Genomic DNA, 13503 nt, shown 5'->3' with positions numbered 1-13503 from the left:
GTCATTTTTCAGTGCTAGTAAACAGATACATACTAAACTTTATTTGAATATATCCAAATCCTGGCATAATGCTACTACTATCTTTTAAAGTAGGTCACTGATGTGAAATGACCATTAATACTTTCTTTACAATATATTACATGAAAAAAGCTAAACTAAAATTTCTACTTACATCTAATAGCTCTGTTGGAAAGGGTCCATCTCCAACTCTTGTTGTGTAAGCTTTAACTACTCCAATTACATCTCCAATATTACAAGGTGGAAGACCTAGTCCAGTACACACACCACCTATGCTGCAGTTTGATGATGTCACATACGGGTAGGTCCCTGAATAATTCAACAAACAACAAGTTTGAGAAAACAATAATGTCTATATCCTAAGGAAGCCCTATTTTGTACATATTTTGCTATTATATTCCAAACTACTTTAGAGCTCTATTTGTGCCATTATTTCACCATAAGTTTAAGGATGTCAAAAATTTAACATTTAGTGGTGGGGAGGGAGAGGGGAGGGTGAGAGGGTTGGGGATGGGGGGGAGGGAGGGAGGGAGAGTGAGGGGGGAGAGTGAGGGGGGGGGAGAGTGAGGGGAAGGGAGAGTGAGGGGGAAGGGAGAGTGAGGGGGAAGGGAGAGTGAGGGGGAAGGGAGAGTGAGGGAGAAGGGAGAGTGAGGGGGAAGGGAGAGTGAGGGGGAAGGGAGAGTGAGGGGGGGGGGAGAGTGAGGGGGGGGGAGAGTGAGGGGGGGGAGAGTGAGGGGGGGGAGAGTGAGGGGGGGGAGAGTGAGGGGGGGGAGAGTGAGGGGGGAGAGTGAGGGGGGGGAGAGTGAGGGGGGGAGAGTGAGGGGGGGAGAGTGAGGGGGGGGGGAGTGAGGGGGGGGAGTGAGGGGGGGGGAGTGAGGGGGGGAGAGTAAGGGGAGGGGGAGAGTGAGGGGGGGGAGAGTGAGGGGGGGGAGAGTGAGGGGGGGGAGAGTGAGGGGGGGAGAGTGAGGGGGGGAGAGTGAGGGGGGGAGAGTGAGGGGGGGAGAGTGAGGGGGGAGAGTGAGGGGGGGGAGAGTGAGGGGGGGAGAGTGAGGGGGGGAGAGTGAGGGGGGGAGAGTGAGGGGGGGGAGAGTGAGGGGGGGGAGAGTGAGGGGGGGGGAGAGTGAGGGGGGGGAGAGTGAGGGGGGGAGAGTGAGGGGGGGGGAGAGTGAGGGGGGGGGAGAGTGAGGGGGGGAGAGTGAGGGGGGGGAGAGTGAGGGGGGGAGAGTGAGGGGGGGAGAGTGAGGGGGGGAGAGTGAGGGGGGGAGAGTGAGGGGGGAGAGTGAGGGGGGGAGAGTGAGGGGGGGGAGAGTGAGGGGGGGGAGAGTGAGGGGGGGAGAGTGAGGGGGGGAGAGTGAGGGGGGGAGAGTGAGGGGGGAGAGTGAGGGGGGGGAGAGTGAGGGGGGGAGAGTGAGGGGGGGGGAGAGTGAGGGGGGGAGAGTGAGGGGGGGGAGAGTGAGGGGGGGAGAGTGAGGGGGGGGAGAGTGAGGGGGGGGGAGAGTGAGGGGGGGGAGAGTGAGGGGGGGAGAGTGAGGGGGGGAGAGTGAGGGGGGGGAGAGTGAGGGGGGGAGAGTGAGGGGGGGAGAGTGAGGGGGGGAGAGTGAGGGGGGGAGAGTGAGGGGGGGAGAGTGAGGGGAGGAGAGTGAGGGGGGGAGAGTGAGGGGGGGAGAGTGAGGGGGGGAGAGTGAGGGGGGGAGAGTGAGGGGGGGAGAGTGAGGGGGGGAGAGTGAGGGAGGGAGAGTGAGGGAGGGAGAGTGAGGGAGGGAGAGTGAGGGAGGGAGAGTGAGGGAGGGAGAGTGAGGGAGGGAGAGTGAGGGAGGGAGAGTGAGGGAGGGAGAGAGAGAGAGAGAGGGGGGGGGGGTCTATGAGTAGTAACTATTTCATTTTTTTGGAAGTAATTCATAATTCGCCACAGTATTAAGCAAGACCTCACGTAAGCATAAAAGAAGCCATGACTGGATGAGAGAAAGGTCTCCATTCCTCTTTCTCCGTCCAAACTGAGCACTAGCCCCAAAAGGCTGTTAACTTTTCAGCTCCGTATGCACAAACCTAAGTAATCTGACAACTAACGGCATTCGAAAGCATTACATATTAGGATGCATATATGAATTAGATAAATTGTATGCTAAAGTAGTAGTTGGATCTTCCAGATCCCTCAGACTATTAACCAATGACAAAGAATAGGCAGACTTATTATGTGCAATGGGACATACAACACATCCAACAAATCATCCTTTTTGCACCACAATACACATGCAGCAAACAGATTGCAGACTAACAGTGCTTAGAAGGAATAAACTGCAACTTCAGGGCCCAATTTATTACTTACATTTTTGTAAGTGTCTGGCTTCAGCTGACAGACTGGTGTGTGTGTGTGTGTGTGTGTGTGTGTGTGTGTGTGTGTGTGTGAGAGAGAGAGAGAGAGAGAGAGAGAGAGAGAGGCCTTGTTGCAAAAGCTTGTTGTGCCTATCTCCGACTCAGCATCTCCGCTATATGGTGAGTAGCAACTATCCCTTTCACAATATTGTTACATTCTATCCTGGATTTTCCAGTGGTAGATTATTTTTTACTACTATTACTTTCAATGGAACAATATTCTTTTCTTCAGAGGCACCAGAAAGTGCCTTCAGTGGGTTGCACGAGGAATGCTGTTAGTTCATAAATGAGTTAAATGGCTTACACAAGATGATTCATTTCACTAACAGCACAATGAGAAGGGAATGTTGGCCTATTTAAATCTTAATACTACCTTATGCAGAACCAAGATCGGATCTTATATTTACAGAAATGAAACCACCACTGATATAGTGAACCACAGTTCCTCCACCACCTGATGAAGTAAAAGTCAGCTTTCAGGTCTTTACTATAAAGCCTCCACAGGTCCTGTTGTCAAAGAAAGATTTCAATAACGAATTTCAAATTATACAGAGCATAGCCTATATAAATGGTTACAATAGTGAGTTCAGCAATAGTATCACTTCGGGTATCATCAGAAAGATAAGATAGAAAGCTAACCTACTGGCCAAGAATTGTATCAGTTCCAATATTTGGGGGGGGAGGGGGGGAGGGGGAGGAGGACTTTGTAACACACATCATAAAATTTGGCAGTATTTCCAAGAGGGTCAGAAGATACTAATGCTCCAAAACCAATGAACAGCTTTTCATTCCAAGTAACACCAATACAAAGTACAGGCACAGGGAACAGACAAATGCAACACAACTAGGTATATTACACTACTCATCGTGATTGCCTCATGTGATACATTGGACAAACTGATGGGCTTTTCTACAAGGTTCAAAGAACACCTCAGGATTTCTGCCCCTAAATCTGCCTTCAGTACCCATTTTCAAACGCAGGGGCATTTTGTCACTGACCTTCCCAGAAACTTATGCAAAAACAAAGGCCACATGTTAAGTATCTAGATAGTGTTTCTTAAAAATCAGTAAACAATCGATTAATCAATGACGTCGGCAGTATCATCACTACCAGTTGTCTGGTTTAACTACTAATAGTCATATTGTTTATAATGTAATTCTTCTTTGATTGGTGCATAAAAAATTGTTTGATTCTATTACCTCCACGGCATGTGGAGTGCATAGGGGAAGTACATTACATGGAGGTAGTTAACCAGCAACAAATATGGTGGGGCCCATATGTTGTTAATAGATTGGTCAATATGGTGGGAGGGGTCGTAAGAGCAAATTTCCTTGTTTGTCTTCCAGCGATAACTCATGGTAGTAAGCCTGTTGTACTGACCACATGCTTATGGTGAAAATTAAACACATGAATCACATGGATTCAAGAATGCACATTATGCAGATTATCATCTTTAAATGTGTGAGCATACTTACTTGTAGCAAGGAATAGAAATGTAAAAAAGGTTGCTGTAATACAATGCAGTTAGTACAGAAAAAAAATGGCATCTTAAAGATTTGTTAAGTGTTTGTGATTGTACTGCACAAGGCATTTTAAAACAAATATGATTATTATTGTTATTAAACACACTGCTGTTATCCTCTTATGTTTCTGAGTCCTCATAGCAGACTTACAAGTGATTTCAATCTTACATGTTAATGTGTAAGGATATTTGAAAACACAAAACATCAACACAATCCTAACAAATGGTTCAAATGGCTCTGAGCACTATGGGACTCAACTGCTGTGGTCATCAGTCCCCTATAACTTAGAACTACTTAAACCTAACTAACCTAAGGACATCACATACACCCATGCCCGAGGCAGGATTCGAACCTGCGACTGTAGCAACAGCACGGCTCCGGACTGGAGCACCTAGAACCGCACGGCCACCGCGGCCGGCCAATCATAACACCCCCGCATCACTTCTGCCTTTGTAGAAGCACAAATATTGTCCTTACGTTGGTTACCTGTGTTGTGTTCAATTTGCAGAGCTTGTTCCTTCAAGGACGCACAAGTTCCCGCAAAACTTAATACAGTAAAAGCACAATGTATCGAATGTCAAAGTTTGTATTTGTATGGTGGCTGGACATAATCACTAAAATAAACAACTATACTTATATGCCATCTGCTTTCACAGTATTGCAATGCATATTAATAAGTAATTCAGGCAAAACGTGAATGTTTCAATGGATGTGAGATAAAACTGACCTCTTCTTGCCATGAGTTGACAGTGGACGTCTTTGAATGTTTTCTGTAAAAACTAGTAATCCTGTATATATTTCTTAAGCTCTTGCCCGGTAATAATGAAACCCCTTGTTTGAAACTTGTGAAGTGAGTGAATTAACTCACCATTTTCATTTTTGTGTGTTTTCAAGTTTACAGCATTCTGTGACCTGATTAATAATTTTTCAAGTGTCATGAGGAAGAATGCTGCCCCGAAAGTTCTAGTCCTTTAAGGTATCAAAGGAGGTGACCTCAGTGTGCCAACAAAGGCTTCTTCACTCATTTCAGTATTTAAACATCACGCAACAACATGATTATTCTTTGCCACACAACTATAAAGCCACAACTGTTGAATTGCTGTCGGCAGCAGTGAGATAAAGAGCTCAGTCGCCACAAAGTATTCCGAATGGTGCTGACATGAAACGATCAGGACTTCTTGTGTGGCGCCGAAAGTCTGTTGGCAAAGGAAATCCCGCACTTTGAAGATTACTTTGTTTATGTGAGAAGTGCATAAATAGAGATTTTTGTTATTGTTTTGAAAATTAATACAAAAAAAAACAATTATCTGTGCGGACTTTTTTTCAAGAAAGTGGCAGATAACAGTCAGTTTGTGAAGAGTACCATCAGTAGCACAGAATTAAAAAATTCTGGGAATATGACTAATTTAAAAGACCACTTAAAAAGGGAGCATGGTGAAAAACTAGAGAACCATGGATTAGTAATAAAAATGAAAGGTGAGGGATCAAATTATGAGCTACAGCAAGTGAAAAAAAATTAATAAATAAATAAAATAAAAATAAAAATAATTGAGAAGCTCTTTAAAAAATAATTTTAACACAAGTCAGTTGTACAACACTATTTCAAAAGTAAAAAAAGAACTTTATTCTCTTTATGCACAAATGATCACTACCAAAATGCTGCCATACAGAACTTCGGCCATCAAGGTTTTATAAAATCTGTTCATGTCATAGACGCTGATCCAAATATATGAGGAGATAAAAAATAAATTAGAAGAAGTCATTACAAAATGTAACTGATTGAGTGTTGCAATGGACATGTGGACAAGCAACACAAGTGAAGACAAACTGGCACTGACTTGCCACTTTATAATGAACAAAAAATTAGTTTCACTGATGTTAAAGTGACCAAAATTGCAGGTCATCACTATACAGAATGTATGGCACACATACGTAATATATTTTCTAAATGTTTCCTTTATTACCTTGTTAATGCCATGCTGAGTTTCGGTTCATTCTCGTGAGTGGTACATGTCTGTACAGTTCAAGTTGGTAGAGCTTTAAAGGTTGCTCTTGACAGCTTCACCTCCCCCCACCTCTCCTCTTGTAGATAGAAATCTGAAGACGTTATGTCATTTTTGTTCTGTTTACCGACCCCACAAACCTTAACAAATCACTGAATAATTGTGTTATAACAGGCTTAATTTATTTTCTTACTCATTACCACAAATAAGCACCATGTTTGAACACAGATGTGTCTACAATACGCTTTCTCATACATTGTTATTTCCACATGCCACTTATAGTGGACCACCCAAGGTTTACACTTTAGAGATGCATTTCAAGTTTGTATAACAATAGAGTAACTTATGAGAAACGAATGCAAATCCTAACACCGTCTGAACCAAAATTAATACAGCATACATCTACACGATTACTCTGCAATTCACATTTAAGTGCTTGGCAGAGGGTTCATCGAACCACAATCATACTATCTCTCTACCATTCCACTCCCGAACAGCGTGCGGGAAAAACGAACACCTAAATCTTTCTGTTCGAGCTCTGATTTCTCTTATTTTATTTTGATGATCATTCCTAACTATGTAGGTTGGGCTCAACAAAACATTTTCGCATTCGGAAGAGAAAGTTGGTGACTGAAATTTTGTAAATAGATCTCGCCGCGACGAAAAACGTCTTTGCTTTAATGATTTCCATCCCAACTCGCATATCATATCTGCCACACTCTCTCCCCTATTACGTGATAATACAAAACGAGCATAGCAAAACATTTCCACTCTTCCACCAATATTTAACGAAGTGGCCTCCTCCTCCATTTCCTGCTTTTCGTGTGCTGAAGCTCAACTTATCGTAAACACACAATATGTTGGCCCGATTTTTCTGAGAATTACTTTTTATTTGTAAAAGTAATTTTTCACCCACGAAGACATTGAAACATGTACACTGCTTTTACTTTTGAATTCGTTCGGATTGTTAATAACAAATTTCATAAGTGAATATATATATTGTGAGGCTACAGTGGAGATCTCTAGCTCTTTAAGTAAGTGTCTGCAGGATGATCTTGATGAGCTCCAGCAATTATTCTGATTACACACTTTTGTGCAATGAACACACTTTTACTCAATGATGAGTTACCCCAGAATATGATGCCATACGAAAGCAGAGAATGAAAACAGGCATTGTAAGCTAATTTACTGAGATGTAAATCACCAAAATTTGCAAACCTTTCAGCAGATCTTCCATGTGTTTTTCGCAGTTCAACCCCCCAATGCGTACACCTAGAAATTTTGAATATTCTACCTTAGCTACCGATTTCTGATCAGAGTCTACATTTATTAATCGTGTCATTCCATTTACTTTGTGGAACTGTATGTACTGTGTTTTGTCGAAGTTTAATGACAGCCCATTTGCAGAGAACCACTTAATGATTTTCTGAAAAACATCGTTTACAATTTCACCAGTTAATTCTTGTCTGTTGGGTGTGATAGCTATACTTGTATCATCGGCAAAAGTACCAGCTTTGCATCTTCGTAAATATAGAATGGCAAGTCATTGATATATATTAAGAACAGCAGAGGACCCAAGACCAAACCTTGCGGCACCCCATTCTTGATTGTTCCCCAGTTTTTTGCATATTATGTGAACTGCTTATTTCAACTTCCTGCACTCTTCCAGTTAGGTATGATCTAAACCATTTGAGCACTGTCCCATTCATACCACAGCACTTGAGCTTATCTAGAAGTATTCCGTAATTTACAAAATCAAAAGCCTTTGAGAGATCACAAAAAATCCCAACGGGTAACTTCCGGTCACTCAGAGCATTTAATATTTTGTTAGTGAAAGTATATATAGCATTTTCCATTGGAAAACCTTTCTGGAAACCAAACTGACATTTTGTTAAAACTTTATTTTTACAAAGGTGTGAAGCTACTCTACAATACATTACATTTTCAAGAATTTTGGATAAGGCAGTCAGAAGAGAGATTGGGCAGTAGTTGTTGACATCAGACGTATCCCCTTTTTTATGCAGTGGTTTAACAATGCCATACTTCAGTCTATCTGGGAAAATACCCTGCTTCACAGAGCTATTACATATGTGGCTAAGAATCCCACTTATCTCTTGGAAACAAGCTTTTATTATCCTGCTGGAAATGCCATCAATTCCACATGAGCTTTTATTTTTGAGAGAGTTTATCATCTTCCTAATTTCAGAAGGAGAGGTGGGTGAAATTTCAATTGTATCAAATTGTGTGGGTAAGGCCTCTTCCATTAACTGCCTTGCTTCTTCTAATGAACATTTAGATCCTATTTTCTCTACAACATTTAAAAAATGATTATTCAAAATGTTTTCTACTTCCATCTTCTTGTTTGTCAAGTTTCCATTCGCTTTGATGGTGCCGTCATACTGTACTCTTGGTTGCCCTGTCTCCCTTGCAATAATATTCCAAATTGTTTTGATTTTGTTATCAGAGGTAACAATCTCAGACGTGATGCACATGCTTCTGGACTTTTTAATAACTCGTCTCAATGTAGCACAATAGTTTTTTATAATATTTGGCTGTTTCTGGGTTATTACTCTTTCTCGTTGTTAGGTACAGTTCCTTTTTGTGGTTACAAGATATTTTTATTCCTTTAGTAAGCCACAGTTTTTTTACATGGTTTCTTATAATTAGATTTAACTGCTTTCTTGGGGAAACAGTTTCCAAATTCTCTTACAAGTGTATCATGAAATACGTTATATTTTAAATTAGCATCAGGTTCCTTGTACACCTCATCCCAGTCTAACTGCTGAAGATTTCCCCTGAAATTTAATTGGTTGCACAACTTTGGAGTGTAGTTTTGAATTACTGAATGGACCTATGTCATATACTGTAACTAGCTGAGCACCATGATCAGAAAGGCCATTCTCAACAGGTCAAGAATTTGTTTTTAAACTTATCTTGGTCTATAAAAGTGCTGCTGTCCTTTACAACCTGAGTAGGAAAATTAATGACAGATGTCAAATTGAAAGAACCGAGCAAGACTTCTAGGTCATTCTTTCTATTACACTCTTTCAGTGAATCAACAATGAAGTCCCCACAAATAATAATTTGCCTTCCCCTATCTGACAGATAGCACAACAAGGCATCCAAGTTTTCCAGGAATAAATAAAAGTTTCCTAAAGGGGACCTATATACTGTTACAGTTATAAAAGAGCCCTCCTTCAGTTTAAGTTGACAGGCACATGCTTCTATATGTTGCTGTAGACAAAACTTTTTTGTATCTAAGCTTTTTACACAGTGATGACTTTTGACATATATGGCAACTCCTCCTCTCACCTTATTCTCTCTACTCATATGTGCAGCTAGTTTATAACCACTGATATTTACCTTTTCTGTATCAGACAATGTGATTCTCAGACAGGCATAGTATATCTATTACATCATCACATTCAATGTCATCTAAACAAACCAGGAGCTCACCTACTTTATTCTTCAATCCTGGAATATTTTGGTGAAAAATGGTAACATTTTTTCTTTACTTTTGTGAGAATCTACTTTTTTCTTTAATCCACCAATATTTTGGTTAAATACGGTAACATCATTATTTTATTTACTGTTGTGAGAATCCTGTGAGTTTTGTACCTCTTTAGCACCTGCCTGCCTGAGCTTCTCATTGGACACTGATTTTAGTCTAAAAAAGAGGTACATCCAGTGTCCCCCCTTATGGATTTCACTAACAACCCTGTCAATTTACCCTTCCCTTTCCTATTGAGGTGTAGGCCATGCTTTGTGAAATCCCCCCTATCAATAGCCTTGATAGGAACCAATCCAATGTCTGACAGAGTGGCCACCCTACGCAACTGAGCCAACTCCATATTTACCCTCCCAACTGAGCGGTTCAACTAAGGCTGATCATGCCACACGAAAGCAGGCACCAGATGCTGCACGAAAGCCCCAACATTGGTATGGGTTGTTGCAGAGGCTATTTTCGCCAGGTCACACTCAATATTGTAGCTCTGATCCCTACCAATACTGTTTCCCACTCCCACCCACTATCATCACATGATCCTGCTTCGAAAAATCCTTGCACAAGGAACCTATATCCTCTACCACCTGGCTAAGATATGCACTTGGCTTGAAAAAGTTTGTGACCTGGTACACATCACCTAACTTTTCCTGCAAAATCTGGCCCACACCTCTTCCATGGCTGCTACCTAGCAACAGAACTTTCCTAAGGTACTATAGCATCTAAGTAAAAGTAAGTTAACATCATGCTGTCCTTTCCCCCTTGGCCTTTCCCATTTACTCCTTCCCCATCATAGTCTCCCCCCCCCCCTCTCCCTTTCGCCATGTTTTTCTCTTAACGGTTTATATGCTACTCTATGGTTATAATGGACAAGTCTAGTTTTTTTTAAATACCATGCTTTCAAGTACATTTTAAAAACTTGTTAAAAATTAAATATTCTAGGGTTTTTAAGTTCTGAATTGTGAAAAGCAAAGGTTCTGAAATGAATTTTATTATTTATATTTTAGATTTTTAAGGTTTATTTGGTGGATGTTTTTATTCCTTTCAACTGGATCTATTCTCCTTGCTATAAGGTATGTATGTATCTAGTGGTCTTCATTTAAGTCACTAAATATCCTTAGTTCATGTTGTTTCTCTTAGGCCACCACCACTATATGGGCATTATTAGTGATGCATTTTAATACATGTTAACTGCTGCTGTTATATTTCCTAAACAAGTTTTAAGATATGGTATTTGAACATTCCTTGTTCTTGTTTGGATATTTCAGGCACTCCTCGAAAGATCAACTATTCTTCGCTAGCACCCACACATGATCTGCACTTGTCCACAGGCTGTCTATTTACTTTCGCAGTATCAGCATATCGCAGCACCCACAGTCGCCTCCCACATTCTGGGAATACGCACAGGCTGGAATTAGTAGGATGTGTACTTTATTCTATCTCCTTTAATAAGCCACTTGCTTGACACACGTCTTCCAGCTGTTCGTTTTTGGGCTATTGTGCCACTTCACTGTAAGTGTCCCTTCAGTTCTTTAAACTAGCCACTCATCACACCTTTATATTATTTTTATGTATCTGTGTTACCACTAGATTACCATCATGTAATTTGTTTGGATTCCATTGACCACTTTGCACTTTGATCCATATGTCTGGCTGATTTTGATTCACTGACGACCACTGATGAAAGTTGTCTAAGGTAACACCAAACACTGCCTTGATTTATTTTCTTTTGCTAGTCACCTTAGAATTATATATGCAACACTTTAGCTGTCAATATGAAGTGCCTCTTGTTCAAAACAATGATACTTGACATTTTTGTATGGTTTAGGTGCTCCAAATTCATTTGTTACTCTGAATATGTTGCAGTACACGGCGCAACACTCTCCTCATGGCCAATCATGCGCTAGGTAGGAAAGGCTGCACAAAACGCTGTCATTAGCTGTTTTCCGCTTGACTGATACGAGTAACTTCAACAATTTTTGAAAATGCCTGCACTGTATAGTAGCAGCTGAAACTGAGTGTGCTGTGATATGCTGATACTGCGAAAGTAAAGTCACCCTGTGGAGGGCTCGCCTAAGTGCAGATCATGTATGGGCGCTACTGAAGAATATTTGGTCTTTTTTGTTGTATTCTTCCTGCATTAAAACTTTAGTGTGGGTTTCACAGCAAGTCAAAAAACATCTGGGGTCATCAGTCCCCTAGACTTAGAACTACTTAAACCTAACTAACCTAAGGACATCACACACATCATTGCCCAAGGCAGGATTTGAACCTGCAACCTTAGCAGCCGCGTGGTTCCGGACTGAAGCGCCTAGAACCACTCGACCACAGCAGCCGGCTTCAGGAAGTCAGATTGGACTATTCCTTTTAAGTTGGATATGCCTCAATTCTTCAAATTACATGTATGAAACAGGATTGTCAAAGCCATAAATATGATTGAATAAATGTAAGATTGGAACATATTTCATAAAAATTAAAACAAATGTATACTGCCTCATTAAGAAGTACACAGTTTACTTCATACATAAACTAAAAAATGTGTTCCTGTTAGTTTTGTTTTACAAGACAAAGATAATGCAGGAATGACTTACCAAAATCAATGTCCAGCATTGCTGCATTTGCACCTTCTACTAAAACCTTTTTCCCCATACGCAAAGCTGTATGCAGGTACGAAACAGATTCAACAACAAATGGACGAATTCGCTCAGCATATTTTTTGTACCTTACTAATTCAGACTCAACATCAACCTTAAGCTCAGGAAACATTCTCTGGTACATTCTTACTAGAGATTTCAGTCTGCAACAAAAATAATATTTTTTAAGCAGGCTACTCTCCTTACTGTGTTCGTTTGTAAATAATGAATTATGAAGTTGAATTCACCAGTATTATATTTTTATATTTGGAATGAACACCAAATGACAATGAAAATTAGTAATACTGAAAAACTCTCTGGCTAAACTAAATTCTTTACCTTAACATGGTTAACAAATCTGAAAGTATAAGAATGATAGGTTTAAAGACAATATTATGAAAAGGATAGACTGCTGCTCACCACACAGTGGAGATGTAGAGTCATGAAGCACGCACAACAAAAAGACTGCTAAACAAGTAAGCTTTTGGCCAAAAGTTTACTTGTTTAGCAGTCTTTCTGTTGTGCCTGCCTGTGGGTCAATGTCTCCATTATATGGTGAGTAGCAATCTATCATTTTCGTAACACTGTCATTCCATCTTTCATTTTCCATAGAATCATAAGTTTTTTATCATATCTTCAGAACTTTAGAGAAACATTACTAGGTGGCCATCATCTTCACAAAAGAGAGTAGCAACATTTACTTAGGATACAAAAATTTACTAAATCAAATTGTGAATTTCTGCATAGTGCTCCTTTTACAGAGATCTTAATGCTTTCCGGTAAAATCTTTCAAACACAGAAATTGATCTAGTATGTAATGCTTATTATATATTTGAGATAACCTCCTTTAATTTAACAATACAGCAGTGTGAGAATTGATGAGTGACATTTTCCAAAAGACTTTTGAGATGGACTATAATAGACATGTAAAAAACAACATCAACATTCAGAAGTACTAAAACCTTGATCATCATAATCTAACTCACCATGAAGTTATTGATATGACTTTAACAAAACTTCTGCATACTACAAACATGACATCTCATGGGACTAGAAACATGTCCAACACTGAATATCTTACAGTTTTCCCTCTCAAGCACGAGCTTCTTTTAACAATTTGGAAGATGTGTTAATGTTTACATTTACATCTATACTTAGCAAACCACCATGAGGTGGATGACAGAGTGCGCCCCATTGTACCAATTATTATGCTTTCTTCCTGTTCCATTCACATATGGACCATGGAAAGAATGACAGTTTGAATGGCTCTGTGCATACAGTAATTATTCTAATCTTATCCTTACGATCCTTAAGTGAGCAATACTTAGGTGCTTGTAACATATCCCTGGAGTAATCATTTAAAGCTGGTTCTTGAAACTTTGTTCATAGACTTTCTCGGGATAGTCTCCATCTGTCTTCAAGAGTCTGCCCACTTCAGAATCTCTGTGAC

At 40.6% G+C, this 13503-nt stretch overlaps 1 protein-coding gene across 3 annotated transcripts in view; it reads right to left on the bottom strand.

Annotated features, from left to right (window-relative positions):
- The window catches only part of LOC124709719 (adenylosuccinate synthetase), a 70731-nt gene that overhangs the window by 23316 nt on the left and 33912 nt on the right, over positions 1–13503 (bottom strand). For all 3 annotated transcript variants that reach the window (XM_047240864.1, XM_047240863.1, XM_047240865.1), the window contains 2 exons: positions 12012–12217; positions 173–327 (listed from right to left, as the gene is read on the bottom strand). In XM_047240864.1, coding sequence (XP_047096820.1) covers positions 173–327; positions 12012–12217 — 361 coding nt within the window. The remainder of the gene's footprint in view (positions 1–172; positions 328–12011; positions 12218–13503) is intronic.

The sequence above is a fragment of the Schistocerca piceifrons genome, chromosome 1 (genome assembly GCF_021461385.2).
Source record: "Schistocerca piceifrons isolate TAMUIC-IGC-003096 chromosome 1, iqSchPice1.1, whole genome shotgun sequence".
Classification (NCBI taxonomy): domain Eukaryota; kingdom Metazoa; phylum Arthropoda; class Insecta; order Orthoptera; family Acrididae; genus Schistocerca; species Schistocerca piceifrons.
This window is presented reverse-complemented; position numbering and strand designations above follow the sequence as displayed.